Here is a 19,063-nt window from a genome sequence, read left to right as displayed (position 1 = left end):
CAACATTGTTAACACCACATAATGTAGTGTGTACTTCCCCTTTTCTATGACCAAGCCAAAACCGTTTGCCATGATTCGCCATTCTATGAATGTGGTGAAGAAGGCAGTGGATATTCTGAATCCTGGTCAGGTATCAATCATCACTCTGGATCAACCTCTGTATGCAGTGGCAAAACAAATCCAGTGGACTTGGCCAGCAGCTCATGGTGAAGATAACTTTAGTGTGATGTTTGGTGGGTTCCACATTGAGATGGCAGCAGTCAAGGTACTTGGCGTCATCTTAGAAGGTAGCGTGTGGACGGGAGCACTTGTGCAAGCTGGAGTTGCTTCAACAGGGACAGCCGATTCCTTTATGAAAGCCTGTCACGTGACGCCCCTGCCATGCTCATCAGGTCACAGCCAGCAGCCTATATATTCTCCTGCAGAGGGCTTTCACCGAGTACATAAATTACCTGGAGGAGGGTAATAATCCTGGTGTAGTGAAAGAGCTTTGTCATGTCCCCAGTTCCACTTCTGGTCCATTGTCCTGCAGCTAGAAATAGATTAAATTATCTATGTGCGATCAATAAGAGAGGCCAACTTCCTACTCTATATAGATGGCCTGACCAAGATTGTGCTTTGGTTCTTTGCTTTGGAACACACCCACTATGCCAGATGGATACCAGTCCACTTGTAGGACACACATCCTGATGTCTAGTAGACCAAACATGCACAATTGGCGTTTGCAAGAGAAGTTAAAGAACTAACTAGCGCTATACACTCACCGGCCACTTTATTAGGTACAGCGGTTTTCTTGTTAACACATAAAACTTATCAGCCAATCGCATAGCAGCAACTCAATGCATTTAGGACCTGAACAGGACAACTTATTAAAGTTAAAACAGAGCATCAGAATGGGGAAGAAAGGAGGTTTAAGTGACTTTGAACATGTTAATGTTGATAGTGCCAAAAGTGCTGGTCTGGGTATTTCAGAAACTGCTGATCTACTGGGATTTTTATTGTTATTTAATTCCCTGAATGCCAGTATGTATGTAGTTTAGCATGTTGTAAATAGTACCACTGCATTCCTCGTTCTTGTACAAGTAGAATTAGGCCAATTTTGTAAAATGATTTATATGCATATGTGTTTTGGGTGTTACCTACAACTTTATGTGAGTAAAAGTTACTGCTTGCAACTTACCTTGCCTGGTACTTTCATTGTGGTAACTGTTTATATCACTTAGCTCCTTCGGTACCTAGAGCAATGTTGACTTACTCAGAGTGGGTTACACGGATAAAATATCAACCTATCAAACTGATGTATTGTTCAGGCTTTGAAAAAGATATTTACTTTAGTTGTATGCTGACCTTATATGCTTACAATATAAGGTCAGCATACAACTCATGAACTGATTCTGTAATTCATGAAACTATGCATAACTCCGCTAATATTTGAAGGTTTTACCACAATTTTGTTCCCTGAATGCCAGATATATGAATTTGGGTAATTTCTAGCACGTTTTAAATAGCACCACTGCCTTGTCCATCCTTGAAAATACACCATAATCAAGATCCTAGGTGCTCTACAACCCAAGTTACTGGTACTATAAGAGCTGCTAGTGGCCATTTTTAAAAGTGGCCGCCGTGGGCGCCATAGGAAAAATTGGCGATGGCCCTACAGCCAAAAATCTTCCTTAGGGCATGCTCTATCAGTGTGCCAAAGCTCATGTTTGTATCATAAAAAGCACAATGCATTCACATATCTGCTGGACTATAGGCTATTAAGCCACCTATCCCCCATTCGGAATGTCCTAATATGGCTATTTCAGTGGAGGAGTACTTCTAGAAAAATCTCATTAGAAATTGAACTGTAATAGATATCTTCATACAACCACTGGTTATTGTTAAATAGCATCCTAGACAATACATAAATGGTATATTTGGCAGGGATTTATGTTTTGGTGATATTTCAGAGAAAAGTAAAGGAACCCTCTCTTCCTATCACCACAAAAGTACCATTTCCGCCTAAACTAAAGCTATGTATACAGGACTCTATTTCAATAAATGTTTTGGTAAATTACATTCTAACTTTTTGGTGATGTGGGACAGACACCTGGTTAGTACCTCAGCACATCTGGTGAAGAAAAGAGTGAGCATTCCCAAGTTATGGGCTTTTTTGTCACATATCCCCTATTCGGAATGGCCTAATTTGGCTCTTTTTGAGGGACTAGGGTAGTTCTAAAGAATAACCAAAAAAACATATTTCGCCCAAAGATAAAAGTGCTCAAGAATCAATTTCATGAACAGGACATTCTAAAGATAAAAAAAATCATTGTTGAGGTTTGTTCTACCTCGGGTAGGGGTATCTCGAAAACTAAAGCCTTTTTTGAGCACTTGCTGCTAGACTAAAATGTTGAACATTGTGTTTAATCTATAGAAACACACATACTGAGCCATCACATGGCATAACAGTAGTATACAAACAAACCCATGAGGTTTGGGAACTTTTTGTGGTAAACACTGGATAAACAGAATTTCAGAGGGACGTTTAATGTCCATACATCACGGTAATGTCATGGATTATCCGTCCTAATGGCCCTTTGCGATGCTTACGGGCAAGCCATTCATGCCATTCAATAACTCTGAGATGGTCAACCAATAACTCCTCTGTACGATTTCCCCTGAGTCTCCACACATTTTCCTTAACCGTTCTCCAGGCCCTCTCTATGTGCTGAGTATGTGCACCTGTTTGGGCATCAACATACACTCAACAAAAATATAAACGCAACACTTTTGTTTTTGCTCCCATTTTTCATGAGATGGACTTAAAGATCTAAAATTCATTCCAGATACACAATATTACCATTTCTCTCAAACATTGTTCACCAATCTGTCTAAATGTGTGATAGTGAGCACTTCTGCTTTGCTGAGATAATCCATCCCACCTCACAGGTGTGCCACATCAAGATGCTGATTTGACATCATGATTAGTGCACAGGTGTGCCTTAGACTGTCCACAATAAAAGGCCACCCTGAAATGTGCAGTTTTGTCTCACAGCAAAATGCCACAGATGCCACAAGCATTGAGGGAGGGTGCAATTGGCATGCTGACAGCAGGAATGTCAACCAGATCTGTTGCTTGTGCATTGAATGTTCATTTCTCCACCATAAGCCGTCTCCAAAGGCGTTTCAGAGAGTATGGCAGTACATCCAACCGGCCTCACAACCGCAGACCACATGTAACCACACCAGCCCAGGACCTCCACATCCAGCAGGTTCACCTCCAAGATCGTCTGAGACCATCCACTGAGACAGCTGCTGAAACAATTGGTTTGCATAACCAAACAATTTCTACACAAACTGTCAGAAACCGTCTCAGGGAAGCTCAACTGCATGCTCGTCGTCCTCATCGGGGTCTTGACCTGACTCCAGCTCGTCGCCGTAACAGACTTGAGTGGGCAAATGCTCACATTCGATGGCGTCTGGCACGTTGGAGAGGTGTTCTCTTCACGGATGAATCTCGGTTTACATTGTTCAGGGCAGATGGCAGACAGCGTGTGTGGCGTCGTGTGGGTGAGCGCTTTGCTGATGTCAATGTTGTGGATCGAGTGGCCCATGGTGGTGGTGGGGTTATGGTATGGGCAGGCATCTGTTATGGACAAAGAACACAGGTGCATTTTATTGATGGCATTTTGAATGCACAGAGATACCGTGATGAGATCCTGAGGCCCATTGTTGTGCCATACATCCATGAACATCACCTCACGTTTCAGCAAGATAATGCACGGCCCCATGTTGCAAGGATCTGTACACAATTCTTGGAAGCTGAAAATGTCCCAGTTCTTGCATGGCCAGCATACTCACCGGACATGTCACCCATTGAGCATGATTGGGATGTGCTTGACCGGCGTATACGACAGCGTGCACCACTTCCCACTAATATCCAGCAACTTCGCACAGCCATTGAAGAGGAGTGGACCAACATTCCACAGGCCACAATTGACAATCTGATAAACTCTATGCGAAGAAGATGTGTTGCACTGCATGAGGCAAATGGTGGTCACACAAGATACTGACTGGTTCTGAGTCCCCAGACCCCCAATAAAGCAAAAAAATGCACATTTCAGAGTGGCCTTTTATTGTGGACAGTCTAAGGCACACCTGTGCACTAATCATGATGTCAGATCAGCATCTTGATGTGGCACACCTGTGAGGTGGGATGGATTATCTCAGCAAAGCGGAAGTGCTCACTATCACACATTTAAACAGATTTGTGAACAATGTTTGAGAGAAATGGTAATATTGTGTATCTGGAATGAATTTTAGATCTTTAAGTCCATCTCATGAAAAATGGGAGCAAAAACAAAAGTGTTGCGTTTATATTTTTGTTGAGTGTATATATACAGTACTAAGTATAGAGGGTCCAAGTTGTGCGAAGACATGTTCATATCAATAATGCCAATGGCTTAATTTTGATTTATTTTGTTTTCATGTCCTGCACAAAAAGTTCCCAAACCTCATGGGACATTGCCGTGATGTATGGACATTAAACGTCCCTCTGAAATTCTGTTTATCCAGTGTTTACCACAAAAAGTTCCCAAACCTCATGGGTTTGTATGTTGTTGTATACTTTTGTATACTACTGTTATGCCATGTGATGGCTCAGTATGTGTGTTTCTATAGATTAAACACAATGTTCAACATTTCATCTGTGGTGTTTCTTTGGTAAAAAACAGTACACAGAACAGCCTATGGGTGGAACAAGGTTGAGGTACAAAAATTTGATATTTTAAATATCATGTCAAATTTCTGTACCTTGAACTTGTTTCACCCATGTGCAGTTTTACAAAGTTTCACTGGTATTAGTAGAAGGTTAACAATCTATTAACAACTGATCTGTAAAGTGTGAGTTAATATATTAGTTAAGTATTAGTTAATAGTTTATATATGTTATTGGGACGTTATTCTAAAGTTGCAACTATTCCTCATTTACAAACAATTAATAAATGAGGAATAGTTGCAACTTTAGAATAACGTCCCGATAACACATATAAACTATTAACTGATACTTAATACGTCATTAGTAAGTAATTCACTACTAGCTTGAAAATTATCTATCGGCTATCTATAAAGCACAGTTATAAATCCTTAACAAACGGTTAACTGTCATTTAACAAGTCATTTATAACCAATTAACTAAAAGTTTATTAATGGTCTATTAACTGTCTGTAAGGCATTGTTATACATCCTTAAAGAGGACCTATTACTACTTTTATTATACTACTTTTCTGGTCTTAATTTCTTGTTTTACACTGCTATAGAGCAACCTGACACGAATCACATCACAAAAAACTATGTAGATTTTCGGGAAGCTCTTTCTCTTATTTTGGCGATCCAGCACGTCCTGTCAACACTTGAGTGTGTGTGCTTCGGCAATCTCCGCTCCCTCCGCCTGTGCATCGGCCATCTCCGCTACCCTCCCCCCTCCTGCAAACCCCACTCCGTTGTGATTGGTTACCTTCCTTCCGGAACACTTTCAGTGGCGGGAAGCGCGAGCATGGACCTATAAGGGCGCGAGGCAGACGCGAACAGGGAAGTGACAGCATTACCATACATGGAAACATCCGCGTGGTGACTTCACAAAGTTACATGCGACGTCACAAAGTTACAAAGGGTAGACCGCTTTGAAGACGTGACTTCTCGACTGGCTAGAATAGTGTTTAGTGCTCTGCACAGACACCCCAGACGGTCAGCAGGGAATACGTCAAAATGCATGTAAGTCATTATTTGATAATTTAGTATGGTTAAGCATGACTATGAATCATCATAACAACGTTTATAGGTCATAAAAGTCAAAAAGCATCATAGGTCCTCTTTAACAAACTGCTAACAAACACTTTACAAATCATTAATAAATCATTAATTAAGAGTTTACTAATGATCTATTAACGAGTTACAACGGATAGTTATTATAAAGTGTTACCAAGGGGGGATATGTAGGCTATGCATATTTAATGAGATATTGCCTCAAGGGCCCGTACTTAATAACAATACTTACCATGTGTGTGGCTGGGCAGCAGAGCAGAGCAGCTCCATACGTTGCTGTGTTTAAAAGCTGAAATGTTGAGTGGCTGGGAACAGAAATGAGCAAGTGTTTTTCACACTTTATAATTGTTACAATAAAAAGGAAAGAGGTGTGTGTGTGTGTTGCTGTAATGTTAGGAATGAACATTATGCTTTTATGCAGGGCGTATCTGGTTTGTATACGAATATATCTGACAGCAGCTTGATGTTAACATGCTACCTAATTTCCTCCAGGCTCATACAGCGAAATGTTCTGAAAAATCATGAGAATGCGATGGACCAGTGGCCTGTTTGGAGTTGGTTAGCTACCAAACTATAAAACTTAAAAACTAATGACTACTTGGTAGGCTATTTATGTACTAGGTTATAAGTATTTGTAGGCCACAGCTTCTTAGGCTAAATTCAATTGGTTGTTGTTAATGTTTTGGGAATGGGTTAATTAATTTTCAACATGTCACTGCTCCAGTCTGTGGTCCCCACATGTCTCAAAAAGTCCACCATAACTCCCATCCCCAAGAAGTCAAAAGCATCCTGCCTCAACGACTACCGCCCAGTAGCACTCACCTACATCGTCATGAAGTGCTTTGAGCGGTTAGTCAAATCATTCATCACCTCCTCCCTCCCTGACTCACTGGACCCCATGCAGTTCACATACAGGGCAAACAGGTCCACAGACGACGCCATCGCCCTCGCCCTCCACACTGCCCTCTCCCACCTGGACCAGAAGAACACATATGTGAGAATGCTGTTCATTGACTACAGTTCAGCATTCAACACCATTGTGCCCTCCAAGCTCGCTGTGAAGCTCAGGGACCTCGGGCTCAACACCGCCCTTTGTGACTGGATCCTGAGCTTCCTGACGGGCAGACCCCAGGCAGTGCGGATTGGAGGCACCACATCATCCACCCTGACTCTCAACACCGGCGCACCCCAGGGCTGCGTGCTCAGCCCTCTCCTCTACTCCCTGTTCACACATGACTGCGTGGCCACACGCAGCTCCAACACCATCATCGGCCTGATCACCGACGGCGACGAGACGGCGTACAGAGAGGAGGTGAGAGCCCTGACATCTTGGTGCCAGGACAACAACCTCCATCTCAACCTCAGCAAAACTAAGGAGCTGATTGTGGACTACAGGAAGCGGCAGGGAGCCGGGCACGCCCCCATCACCATCAACACAGTAGAGAGAGTCAGCAGCTTCAAGTTCCTCGGGGTCCACATCTGCGAGGACCTGACCTGGACTCACCACACCGACGCCATCACAAAGACGGCAAGACAGCGGCTCTTCTTCCTTCAACATGGACTCCAGGATACTCTGCAACTTCTACAGGTGCACCATAGAGAGTATCCTGACTGGCTGCATCACCGCCTGGTACGGCAGTTGCTCCGCCCTCAACCGTAAGACATTACAGAGGGTGGTGAAAGCTGCCCAGCACATTACCAGGACGGAGCTGCCATCCATGGAGGACCTCTACACTCAGCGCTGCAGGAAGAAGACTAACCGGATTATTAAAGACCCCCAGCAACAAACTGTTTCAGCTGCTCCCGTCTGGTAGACGCTACCGCAGCATCCGGTCTCGCACCACCAGAGTCAGGGACAGTTTCATCCCACCGGCAGGAGCTTCTTAGCTCACCAGAGTGACACTTTATAACATGCCACTTTATAACCAGTCGACATCTGGATAAACACGTCTGTTTACATTTTTCATGTATTTAGTTTTGTATTTAGGTCTCTGCTATTCTTGAGTTCCTCTTATACACTTAATTCTTATTATTATTATTACTACTATTATTGTTGTTGCTGCTTTTTTCATTATTTAAGTCTCAGCTTCCGACTTGTGTTTCTTTTATACTTATACACTTTCTTTATTGCACTGTTGGAGGAGCCCAAGACTAAAGAATTTCATTGCCAGCGACTACTCTGTAATTGTTGTGCATATGACAATAAAACAATCTTGAATCTCTTGAATCTTGAATTCCACCAATGCTTTTTTGAAACTTTTACTGTGGACTAACAACAATTTTTACACCCGTGAGCGCTAAGGTGAGAGCCTGCTCACTCTTCAATAACAGTTCCATGCCACACACCCCTTGATTGAGGAATGCTAACGTAAGTGGGTTAGTACGCAAGCTAGCGTTAGCATGTGAGCAGGCAAAAAATGTTAAATTTATCATTATAACTAGTGCTGTCAAACGATTAAAATATTTAATCGCGATTAATCGCATTAATGTCATAGTTAACTCGCGATTAATCGCATTTTCATTTATTCTAGCCTGAATGTCCCTTGATTTCTTTTTGTCCCATTATTTTTTCTCATTTTAATGCTCTTATCACACCCATTCTAATTATGATATTTTAGAATAAATACACTGAATTACAATGATGTAATTCAGTGTATTTCTTGTAAAATATCACAATTTGCAATTCAGTGCAAATAACAATATAGACCCCCCCCCCCAAAAAAAAAGAAAAAACATAAAACAACATAGGGTATATAAAACAAATTATTAAACTGGTTGTTGTAGGCCTAAATGTTTTGGGAGTCTTTCATCCACGGCTTATTTCAGACTGTGTGTGGAGTGGACACACTATGCCTGCGTGCAGGTGGGTGCCATGGTGCTGCTGCAGCCAAGGCTTCGTAGCGAAAATTAAAGTGAAAATGAATGACTGGCAGTTGCCACCAACATTCATGGAGGTTTTTGGTGTGCGTGCAGGGTTATAAGTAGGACTTTTGCTAATGACAGGCTTTCTTTTCTGTTCTTTTCCGCGTAGTCTCTCAGAGTCACACACGGAAGACTAGTGAAGGTCGCGCAGCTGGGCTAGGAAGTGCTAGGTTCCGGTTTCTGCTTCAAAATAAAAGTCAGAATTGACTTGACGTTTTGCCGTTTTGCCAGTTAAATGATTTTAATGTGAAATTACGCTGTAGGACATGTTCCTTTTGAATTGACAGTAACTTAAATGCGAGCCATATGTATAGTTTGTGGTGTTTCAGTTGTTCTAACATTACTAGTTGATTCAACAGCATGAGGAAAAACCACAACGTTTGCTAGACCATGACGAGCGTTAATCGCGTGATAAATAAATTGACGCCGTTAAAATGGGTTTGCGTTAACGCCGTTAATAACGCGTTAAACTGACAGCACTAATTATAACGCTTTATCGACTAGTGTATGAGCGGGAATCTTTACAGTCTATGGCAGGGACTAATACTAATACAGTGGAGAAGAAGCAAGAGGGGTAAAAAGCCCACACGGGGGACGGGCATGCTGTTCGAGGCTGCTACAGTGACTGATGTGCTTTTCCACATTTCCAATTTCCTGTTAGCTTTTGAAATAAAAATCAACTCATGTTAAGCCACTTAAATGTGATTGATTGATTTTGATTGATTTTATTTGAACATTTTATATAAAATATGAACTGTATCATACATTAAAATACATAATTAGCCAGGGATAACACAAAAAAGCCCGAAGGCTTATTTCCATTGTGGTCCCTATTGGGCAGGAGAAGAGGGCAAGTAGCAGCAAATCACACATCAAACATAACAATGATCTCCATTAAGACAAGCCTAATATTGGCGTCTATGCCATTGTTTCAGGGCCTTTTTAAAACTGCCTAAGTTTCTGACTAACTTGAGTGTACCAGGTAACCTATTCCAAAGTGTAGTTCCAGCATAAAAAAAAGAATCCTTTCCCATGTTAGTCCTAACTCTGGGGGGTACAAAATCTGTAGAGCTACCCCTAGTGGAATGCCTGTGAACTTAATCGATTAAAATAATTTCTGAGATACTTGGGAACATCCCCATTTACAATGTAATGTGTGTTCCTATGTACCATACACAGCTGTATCTGAGATACACGATCATCTACTTTCAACCAACCCAACCTCTCAAAGTGGGAAGATTCAAGATGAGTTTTCATGGGGAGGTTAAAAATAAGCCTAACCAACTTATTTTTCTAGGTCTGAAGCCTATGTTTCAAATGCATTGTGACACCATTGTACCATGAGCCACACGCATAATCATAATAAGGCTGAATTAAAGCTCCTGCTAAAATTAACATTGCTCTTTGATCCAGAAACATTGAAATGCCTTTTGAGTCTGACCTACACCAGATAAGTGGCAATCTAAAACACAGCCATGGTAACTGACTGATTCCTTGGATGTCATTTCAGAATCTCCAGCTAAAACCTTAAAATCCAAGGCTTTTTTCAGTTTAATTTTTGATCCAAACAATATGGACTCAGTGTTCCCCATGTGAAGTGATAACTTGTTGTCAGACATCCACCTGCTAACATTTTCAAGTTCTGCAGAAAGTGTTCTTTCAATAATATTTTTATCTTTGTGAGAAACTAAAAGCGCAGTCATCTGCATATAAAAAAAGATCACAAGAACAAACAGACTTTAGGTCATTTATATATAAAAGAAAGAAAAGTGGCCCCAAAACACTCCCTTGAGGAACCCCACAGACCATGCTTTGTGGTTGAGACATTGTACCCCCAATGTCCACCACCTGCGTTCTATTCTCCAGATAGGAGCCCACCCATTTCAGTGCTAAGTCACTAAAACCCATGGCTTTCAATTTATACAACAAAACGCAATGGTCAACCGTATCAAAGACCTTCTGTAGGTCTAACGAAGATACATACTTGTCAATTTGTTCAAAAATTATCTTTTCGCTGATCTTTGACAGACTACTCAGAATAGAGACAGGTCTTTAGTTGCCAGGGTCCAGTTTACTCCCTTTCTTATAAAGCGGAATCACTCTGGAAATCTTGAGATAATTGGGAAAATGCCCTTGTTCTATAGAACTGTTTACAATATGAGTGATGCATGGGGTAATGATCTCAGCAGCATCCCTTAGGAAGCGTGATGGAATAGAGTCTAATCCTGTGGCTTTAGAGCAATCAAGCCTTTAGAGCTTCTCAAGAACATGTGCCTTAGACACCTTTTGAAAGAGGAAGCCACCCGTCTGAATCCCTAACTGAGAGTAATAGTCTCGCACATGGCTTTCACCATATTGGCCAGGTAGCTTATCCACCAGCTTGCTGGCAACAGATGAAAATGTTAACACATGTTAATTAAAGCCATCTGCTACTTTCTCCTTCTTTGATGTAATATTATTGCCAAGATTTAGAGTGATGTTAGTGTTTTTGGTTTTCATCTGTTTACTGTAGCTAAGCTGCTTGAGGGATTTCCATAGCTTTCCTGAGTAATTTCTATATTCAGCTATTTTCCCATTAAAAAATGCCTTTTTAGTATAAACCACTAATCTGTTAACTTCATTTCTCACCTTTTTATAATCAGTCCAACTTTGCTCATCCTTGTTTAACCTGAATTGACCATACTTGCTATTTCTTGCTCTAATTGCCTCAAGGATGTCATCATTTACCCAGGGTTCTGTCCTCTGTTTTATTCTAATTTCTTTACATGGGACTACTTTATCAACAGCTTCTCAAAAAACATACATTTAAATGAGCATCATGAAGGTGTAGATCAGGAAAGGCTCGGTTTGCATTAGCAGTAACTTAACTTCGCTTTAGACAAAGTTTTTTTTTTAATGTATAGCTGTGTCCCTTACAGCTTGGCAGAGAAGATCAGCCGAGCACCATGTCAAAATAGGCCAATCGGCGCAGATCAATCTGTTGTCCGGTCAATTGGTGCACCTCTAAATAAAATAAAAGCAAACTCAGAGCTGATGCGAGAGGTTAAAGGTAGCTATGCACACCACTTTCTGCTGAGCCGCAAGTCCGTTCTGTATGACACTGCGTTCAGTTGTGTGAGGGGAAGAGATATCTTTCCGTGAAGTTGTGAAAGCTTAAAACCAAAGAACTGTTCATTGACGAGAGCCAGCTTTCCAAGCGCTGATGCTCCTTGTGTGTCTGCAGGTGTCGGTGTCAAACACTTGGCCCCCCTGAACTGAATTCTGCTGGTGCCATCAAGTAGCCGGCCGTCGCACCCTCGTGACGTGACCTCCTGGCGCTAAAGTGCTGGGAAGTGTAGTCACTGACATAACACTCATAAACATAGCTCCAGCATGTCAACAATCAGCTCTAGTAAAAAACATTAATACAAACAGGGAAGGACCATAAACATGCCCGTAACATAAGCTGGGCTTAACATGTCCTTGATCTCTTTACTTGACCCTACATAGATGAAACTGAAGCTGACATATGACACTCGATGAGAAAAGAAGAATATTTCCCAAAATGTTGAACTGTTATTTTAATAGCCATATTGAATTCAACATTTATTTTATGTGAAACGTTCAGTTTAAAAACAAGTGCTTTCATTTTATTTGCTGAACTACTGAAAACATGCGCTATTTCTTAATATATAACCTTTGCAGTGCTAACATGCATTGTTTCAGATTGTCATACTGTTTAATTTGGAATATAAAAAGTATTCTTTGATTTTTTTTCCCCAATGACCCAATACCTGTAATTGAGAATCCCAACAGGTAAATAGCACTACTGTTTTGATTAGACACATCATTCACCAATAACAGCGATGCCACCTTTATGTCACAAAACGGATAATTCTGGAACTCAGCTACACCTTCATATCGTATCCATATCGTCTGATGTCCAATTTGACCTAATGCTAATGCTGAGAATATGGTCACAGCTCACACTTTGGGCGTATAAGAACTGAATGGCTTGCAGAAGTGGCCCCAGCACCCCATACTCCACCTCCCACAGACAACCACAATCCACAAAACACAAGACAAGACATAGATAAGTTGGGCATACTCCCATGCCACCTCTATCATCTGCAATGGGTGAAAAGCTGTTCCAATGTTCAGGATGAAAACTGCATTGTTTCTCCTGAATCTGGGCTTCCATAATCGGCCAGAGCCTCCTTTCCAGCACCTTCACATTTTCCCAGGAGGCTGAGAAGTGTGATTCCTCGATAATTGGAATACACCGAAATACGGACCACCACCGTGGCCTTCCAAAATAAATGAGCTTGGTTAAATAAATGCCTGCTATTTATTTAGATAATAAAAAGACGTGGTAGAAGAAATAAAGTATACCTTTTTTTTTATTTTGTGAACTTTATGAATGAAGCTTCAGCTTTAGAATTCACCACCATGTAAACCGTTGATCAGATAGTTTTTAAATGTTCATTGAAATACATGTATCTTCTCACACAGACATACACTAACGAGTTAGAACAAATAATTTTTCTTTATATCACTGACCATTTATTCAGAGCCTGCTGTACTGTTTGAATTGTTTGTATTTATTTTTCACTCCCTCTGGTCTTTTATTCACAGCTTTTATTTCACTGTTTTATTAACATCAAACGAGACCATCAGTGCAAAGAACGCTATTTTTCTATAGTTTTTTTCAATGCCTTTGTCCATGTACGCTCACCAATGACCAGCAGCTGGTGTCGTTAAATCACTGTCGCTTTTGTCCAAAGTGGCCACTTGAATTAACACAAACTGTAAGTTCCTCTGACCTAAGAGTTTTAAAATAAGAAGATTGAAAAATAGTTTTCACATAACATGCGACAAAAATAGTTTTCTACTTTTATGACAAAAGCTGATGGGATATTCACTGGAGCTCAAGCTATTTGATATTCCTGACCTCTTATTCAAATACTTATTATGGGTTTTATGTAACAAAAATATGTTTTGTTTCACTGTGTGCTCTTGTAATGAGATGTTAACTGACCTTGAACTTTGAATGTCTGGCCATGAAGACTAAGGATGTCACGAGAACCGATAGTACCGAAAGTAGTCAATACCAAAATTGTGAAACTCATTATTTTTACAGTACTGCAGGTGCTCTGAGTACTGGGAATGCAATTCCTCTGGAATTAGGGGCATCATTTACCCCTGCAATTGTTCTAGTCTGCCATTAAATGAAAAAGGAAGAAAAACAAATTCACGTGTTCCCAACACCGGCACGGGATGTCAAAAACAAAAAGCTTTTCAGAGGCACAGAAAATACGACAATAACTCAGATGCAGAAAGGAAATTGGATAGGGCAGTTCTTAAATGTTAATACTAATAGTTTTTCTTTTTTCTTTATGCATGAAGGCCACGTGCCACTGTTGTTGATTTAAAAATATAAATAAAATTAAAGGTTTGCAATAACGACGTGTGTTGAAGTACATGGGACGTGTGTTGAAGTACATTGTTTTGTTTTTGTTTTCTTACTGTGGTAGCGAATTGTGTTAGCCTGGCACCGCCCGCCTACGTACTTCCGCTCAATTGTCATTTCCCTTCAGTACCAGTCTTCGTCTGCGGTATATTCGCGGGTTTTCTCAAATTTTGGGGGGGTCCAATCAGCGAACAGAGGGAGTGGCTAAGAACAATGACGTTGAGATTGTGCGCCAGTTTCAGTTGTAGTTAGAAGAAGGCCGATCCCGGCGCGTGACATATGTCAGGACCAAACGTTATGCGATTGGTTATGGCAGATCCAGTAGTTTTAAACTTCAACAGACACCAGCCTTCAAGTGAGTGAACCTTTGTCAATTGAGCGATTCCAGACCTTCTGTACAAATGAAATTAAGTACAATGGTATGGTTGGACCAGGCTAGAATTGTGTATCGATAATCGTGGAATTTAACTAGTATTGGTATTGACTATTAAATATCTGGTATCGTGACATCCCCATTAAAGACATCTTACGTTTTCACCTTTTTATGCCTGTCTTTATGTTTTATGAATGTGTGTCTAATTCTGTGTGTGTGTGTGTGTGTGTGTGTGTGTGTGTGTGTGTGTGTGTGTAGGCGCCTGTGGGCGAGCCACAGCCCATGACAGAAGTGGATCTTTTCATCTCCACCCAGAGAGTAAAAGTGCTCAATGCTGACTCCCAGGTACTCACTGACTGATGCACAGCAACTGTACAACTGTTCCTTTTCTTGTTATCTCACTTGGTAAAGAGACAACACACCTAACCGCTTTAATTTTTTATGTAATAAGTATTCTCAACATCAGTATTATTATTATAAGTATTATTCTATTTAATGTATATATCCAAAGTAGCTATCTTAATTTGGCACAATATTAACATGACACAAAATAGCGACTTTTAAGGAAGTTACTTCTGTATACTGTTAATTTTGATGTCAATGCAATAAAGGCTATAGTAGGTTGATGCATTTTACTGATCTTCTATACAATTCATATGTGGACCTTTAATATATGGGTTTCCTTTGATTAATCCATCCATTTACATGTCTAGTCATTTTCTGCTGTCCAGTTTAATGATTACTTAATTATATTTTTCTGTGAGTTATTAGTCTACCTGCCGAAAGACCGATAAGCTTGAAACTGTACACACTAGTCCAGCTCAAGTGCTCTACAAAAAGGACTCTTGTTCATAGAAGTTTGCCATTATGGACTTTTCCTGCTTTGCTTGAACTAAACTACAGACATGTGTGATTTAGCTTTTGGGTTTTCAAACTATCATCACCAATTTTTATAAAAACTTAGCAAAATCAGTCGATAAATATGGCCGCAATTGGAACAACTGTTATCCACAACTTGGTGCTTACCAAAGCATTACCCAGCAAATAGGGGCCACATTTACCTCAAAACCCAATAACACTAAACAGCAATTTAAAATACTGTTGATTGCAGATGGGGCCCTTGTTATTTTACAACCCCAATTCTGAAAAAGTTGGGACGTTATGTAAAATGTGAACAAAACAGAATGTGATCATTTTCTTATCCTTTAAAGTGGCTACGAGGAACTTTTAAATATCAGTGATTCTTGAGAAGTGGGACAAAACAGGGTGCAATGTTGAAAAAATACAAACCCTATGTTTAAGCAAATTAAATTACATGTATGTATCCAACCTATACTAAGCTACTGAGCTACGCTTTGACACAACCTCCCAGCTTTAGTCGTTTTTATCAAAATGGGCTTTTTTACCTTGTCATTCCTTATTTTGTGTCAACACCGTCGGACACCAAAAACACAAATTAATTTCCCCTCAATGTATGCTAGACCCATGAAATGTATTATGATCACAAGTATTCACCAAGACTGACAGAAGCCACAAAAAATATTTTCAAAATGTATATGAATGCATTTTTTATTCATATTGATTCAGGTAGAAAAACTTCTATCACACATGTTGATGAATTAACAACATATGATATCATATGATATGTGATGATGATATCTAAAGATTAGCCTGAATTGCTGAGAGAGGTAGTTTTTTCTCAAATTGTGGCAGTGGGGTAAAGTGAGACAAATGCTGTGGGGTAAAGTGAGACAGTGTCTGTCCCCTCTTTTAATGAATCCATTATATTTTAGGTAACAATGAGACTAGTTTGAAAAGACAAAAGACATTGTGGGCTGGAGGTGGGGGTTGATGGTTGAAGGGGTTTCAGCAAGGGCATGGTTTGGCACGTATGTATTTCGGGGACAGGAGAGTGACCTTTAATATCAAAAAACTCTGTATAAATATGTCTTTAGTCAATGAATGATCCCAATAAAACAAATGCAGAAAACAAGACTCAAAAGATAAAGAAAAAGACAGCTGGGTCTAGTCCTGTGTTCTGAGTCCCAGACTGTTCTAGCTGGTTCCGATTGTCCTTTGCTCTGACCCAAAGACACTAGCTGGCTCTAAGGGCCCTGTGTTCTGACCCCCAGACTGTGTTTTAATCTAACTGGTTCTATCTGTCATTTGAATGTTAATTATTGAATATGAATTATATGTTGTATTTCAAGTGTTTAGAAAAATGTTTTGCTTAAATGACCAAACCCAGGGGTCCCTAAACTACGGCCCGCGGGCCAAATGCGGCCCGCTTTTTATTGGCCCGCGGCCGATTTTAAAAAGATAATGTAATATGGCCCTTTGAATTTTTTTTTTTTTTTTTTTTGCATTTCTTAGTTAACCCACTAGTGCAGGGGTGTCAAACACTGATTGATTGGCCCGTGGCACATTTTAAAAATATAATGTAATATGGCGCTTTTAATTTTTAAATAATTTAAATGCACTCATTATATTACAGAGAAATATGTCCCATAAAAGAAAATGAGCAACAAGCCCATCCCAGAGGACCCTGCATAATATTTTATTTTAAATTAATATTATTATGGAAAATCTATGCGTCCTTCTCCAATAGCTTCTAATTCATCTGACACAGTGTCTCCATTTTTTTTCATACAAAATTCTTCAGATTTAGCCTCTTAATTTCCCTCTCAAAGTGCACCAGATTCATGCATTTCGCTTTAAAAACTTTAAAAAAATCTCCCGGGGGGGCATACCCCCGGACCCCCCTAGGAGGGTCGGGACCTCGGCTGGATACTATTTTCACCCTGCTGGACATTGGACGCAAAGGCAGAAAACACTGGGTGTATCATTGGCATATAAACAAGAGGGGAAATGTGTCTGTTTAATGTGCAAGGGAAGTGTTGCCGTGAAGAAGGATTACAATTTACGAAGACACTATGAAACTAAACATCAGAGCAGCTACATGTCCTGATAAATGTGTTATTTTTGCAAAGTGGCCCGGCCCTTCGTAGATTTTTCTGTATGTGGCCCTCACTGAAAAAAGTTTGGGGACCCCTGACCAAACCCCACGATTCTGTCACTAGTAAGACATTAGTTTTGTAATATTTGGTTTTCAAGCTAGCGGTCAGGAATCTAACTGTTACAATTTTTGTTTTTATGGTAGTTTCAGAGTGGAATAAGTAAGTGGATCAGTTTACCCCCTTGATTTTTTGGTCCGTCTCAGCTTACCCCACAGATAGGGTAAAGTGAGTCACGATAACTTTTTTTTAAACAATCATATTTTCACTGCCCTTTGTCTTGAATAAATTCTGCTAATGCTCATTTCCAGGAAACATCCTGAATTAATGGGAAATGTGTAAATCTGAGTGATAAATCATTTTAGCTCGCTTAGAGGGGAACAAATGTAAAAAGTGTCTCAGATTACCCCGTTCTCCCCTAAAAGAAAAACTAAACCCTATTTCTATATTTAATATAATTATAATAACTTGAAAACTATCCAAATATGATGCCTTCACATTGAATGTCAACTCCGTCATTGGCCTGTCACCACTGTCAGACAGGAAATCTGACAGAGTTGACATCTGACGGTGTTGACATATTTAACGTTTCTTAAACAAAACAAATGGAATTAATCAAGTAAGCCATTTGGTTTTCTGTTGATGATTGGTGCCAGTATGAACTACTTAAGGAAAATAAAATTATCGAAACATTTCAAATAACTTCTTCAGAAATTGTAAGTCGGTGTTGACATATCATGGTTGTGACGCATGACTTTCAAGATTTGGAATGTATAATATCAGTGATTCTTGAGAACCGGGACAAAAGGCTGGGACAAATCAAATCAAATCAAATCAAATCAAATCAAATCAAATCAAATCAAATCAGTTTTATTTGTATAGCCCAAAATCACAAATACATTTGTCTCAGTGGGCTTTACATTTCATACAATATGATACAATATGACACCCTGCCCTTACACCCTTAGCTCGGCTGAGAAAAAACTCCCAGTAAAAACCCTTTACCGGGATTTAAAAAGAATTGAAGAAATCTCAGGAAGAGTCGACAAAGTAAGGGATCCCTCTCCCAGTACGGACATACTGCAATAGATGTCATAAGTAGAGAAAATCACAAAGGAATTTGATCATTGACCAGATGTTTACATGGTAATACTAAAGTAAAGTGTGAATAGTGTGGATGCAGGAAGACTTCCTATGCTCCCAGAGGATCCACACCGTCTCGTCTCCACCAGGGAAAACTAAGGTTTCCAGCGCCGGGATTACATCCCACGTCTCCAGGTGGCGTCCTTAACCACTGCAACATCTTCCGCGTTGATGGTCCATTTTCAGATGTTACCAGAGGGGGGACCAGATCCACACCGTCTCGTCATGACCAGGGAAAACTGGAAGAGGACAGACAGGCAACCAATGAGCAAAGCAAAAATGTATTTAAAGATTGAACAAGCAAGCGAGTAGAAAGAGTACTATCCTGATGGACGGTGAATCAGTGCTGATGTGAGG

At 40.2% G+C, this 19,063-nt stretch overlaps 1 protein-coding gene across 1 annotated transcript in view; it reads left to right on the top strand.

Annotated features, from left to right (window-relative positions):
* apba1a (amyloid beta (A4) precursor protein-binding, family A, member 1a) overlaps positions 1-19,063 on the top strand; it is a gene marked incomplete at both ends in the record, with an annotated part of 313,633 nt that overhangs the window by 136,887 nt on the left and 157,683 nt on the right. Inside the window, one exon of the mRNA XM_080040598.1 lies at positions 14,808-14,894. Coding sequence (XP_079896724.1) covers positions 14,808-14,894 — 87 coding nt within the window. The remainder of the gene's footprint in view (positions 1-14,807; positions 14,895-19,063) is intronic.

This window comes from Ammodytes marinus, assembly GCF_949987685.1.
Source record: "Ammodytes marinus genome assembly, chromosome: 2".
NCBI classification, from domain to species: domain Eukaryota; kingdom Metazoa; phylum Chordata; class Actinopteri; order Uranoscopiformes; family Ammodytidae; genus Ammodytes; species Ammodytes marinus.
Note: the sequence above shows the minus strand (reverse complement) of the source record. Positions and strands in the feature narration are given on the sequence as shown.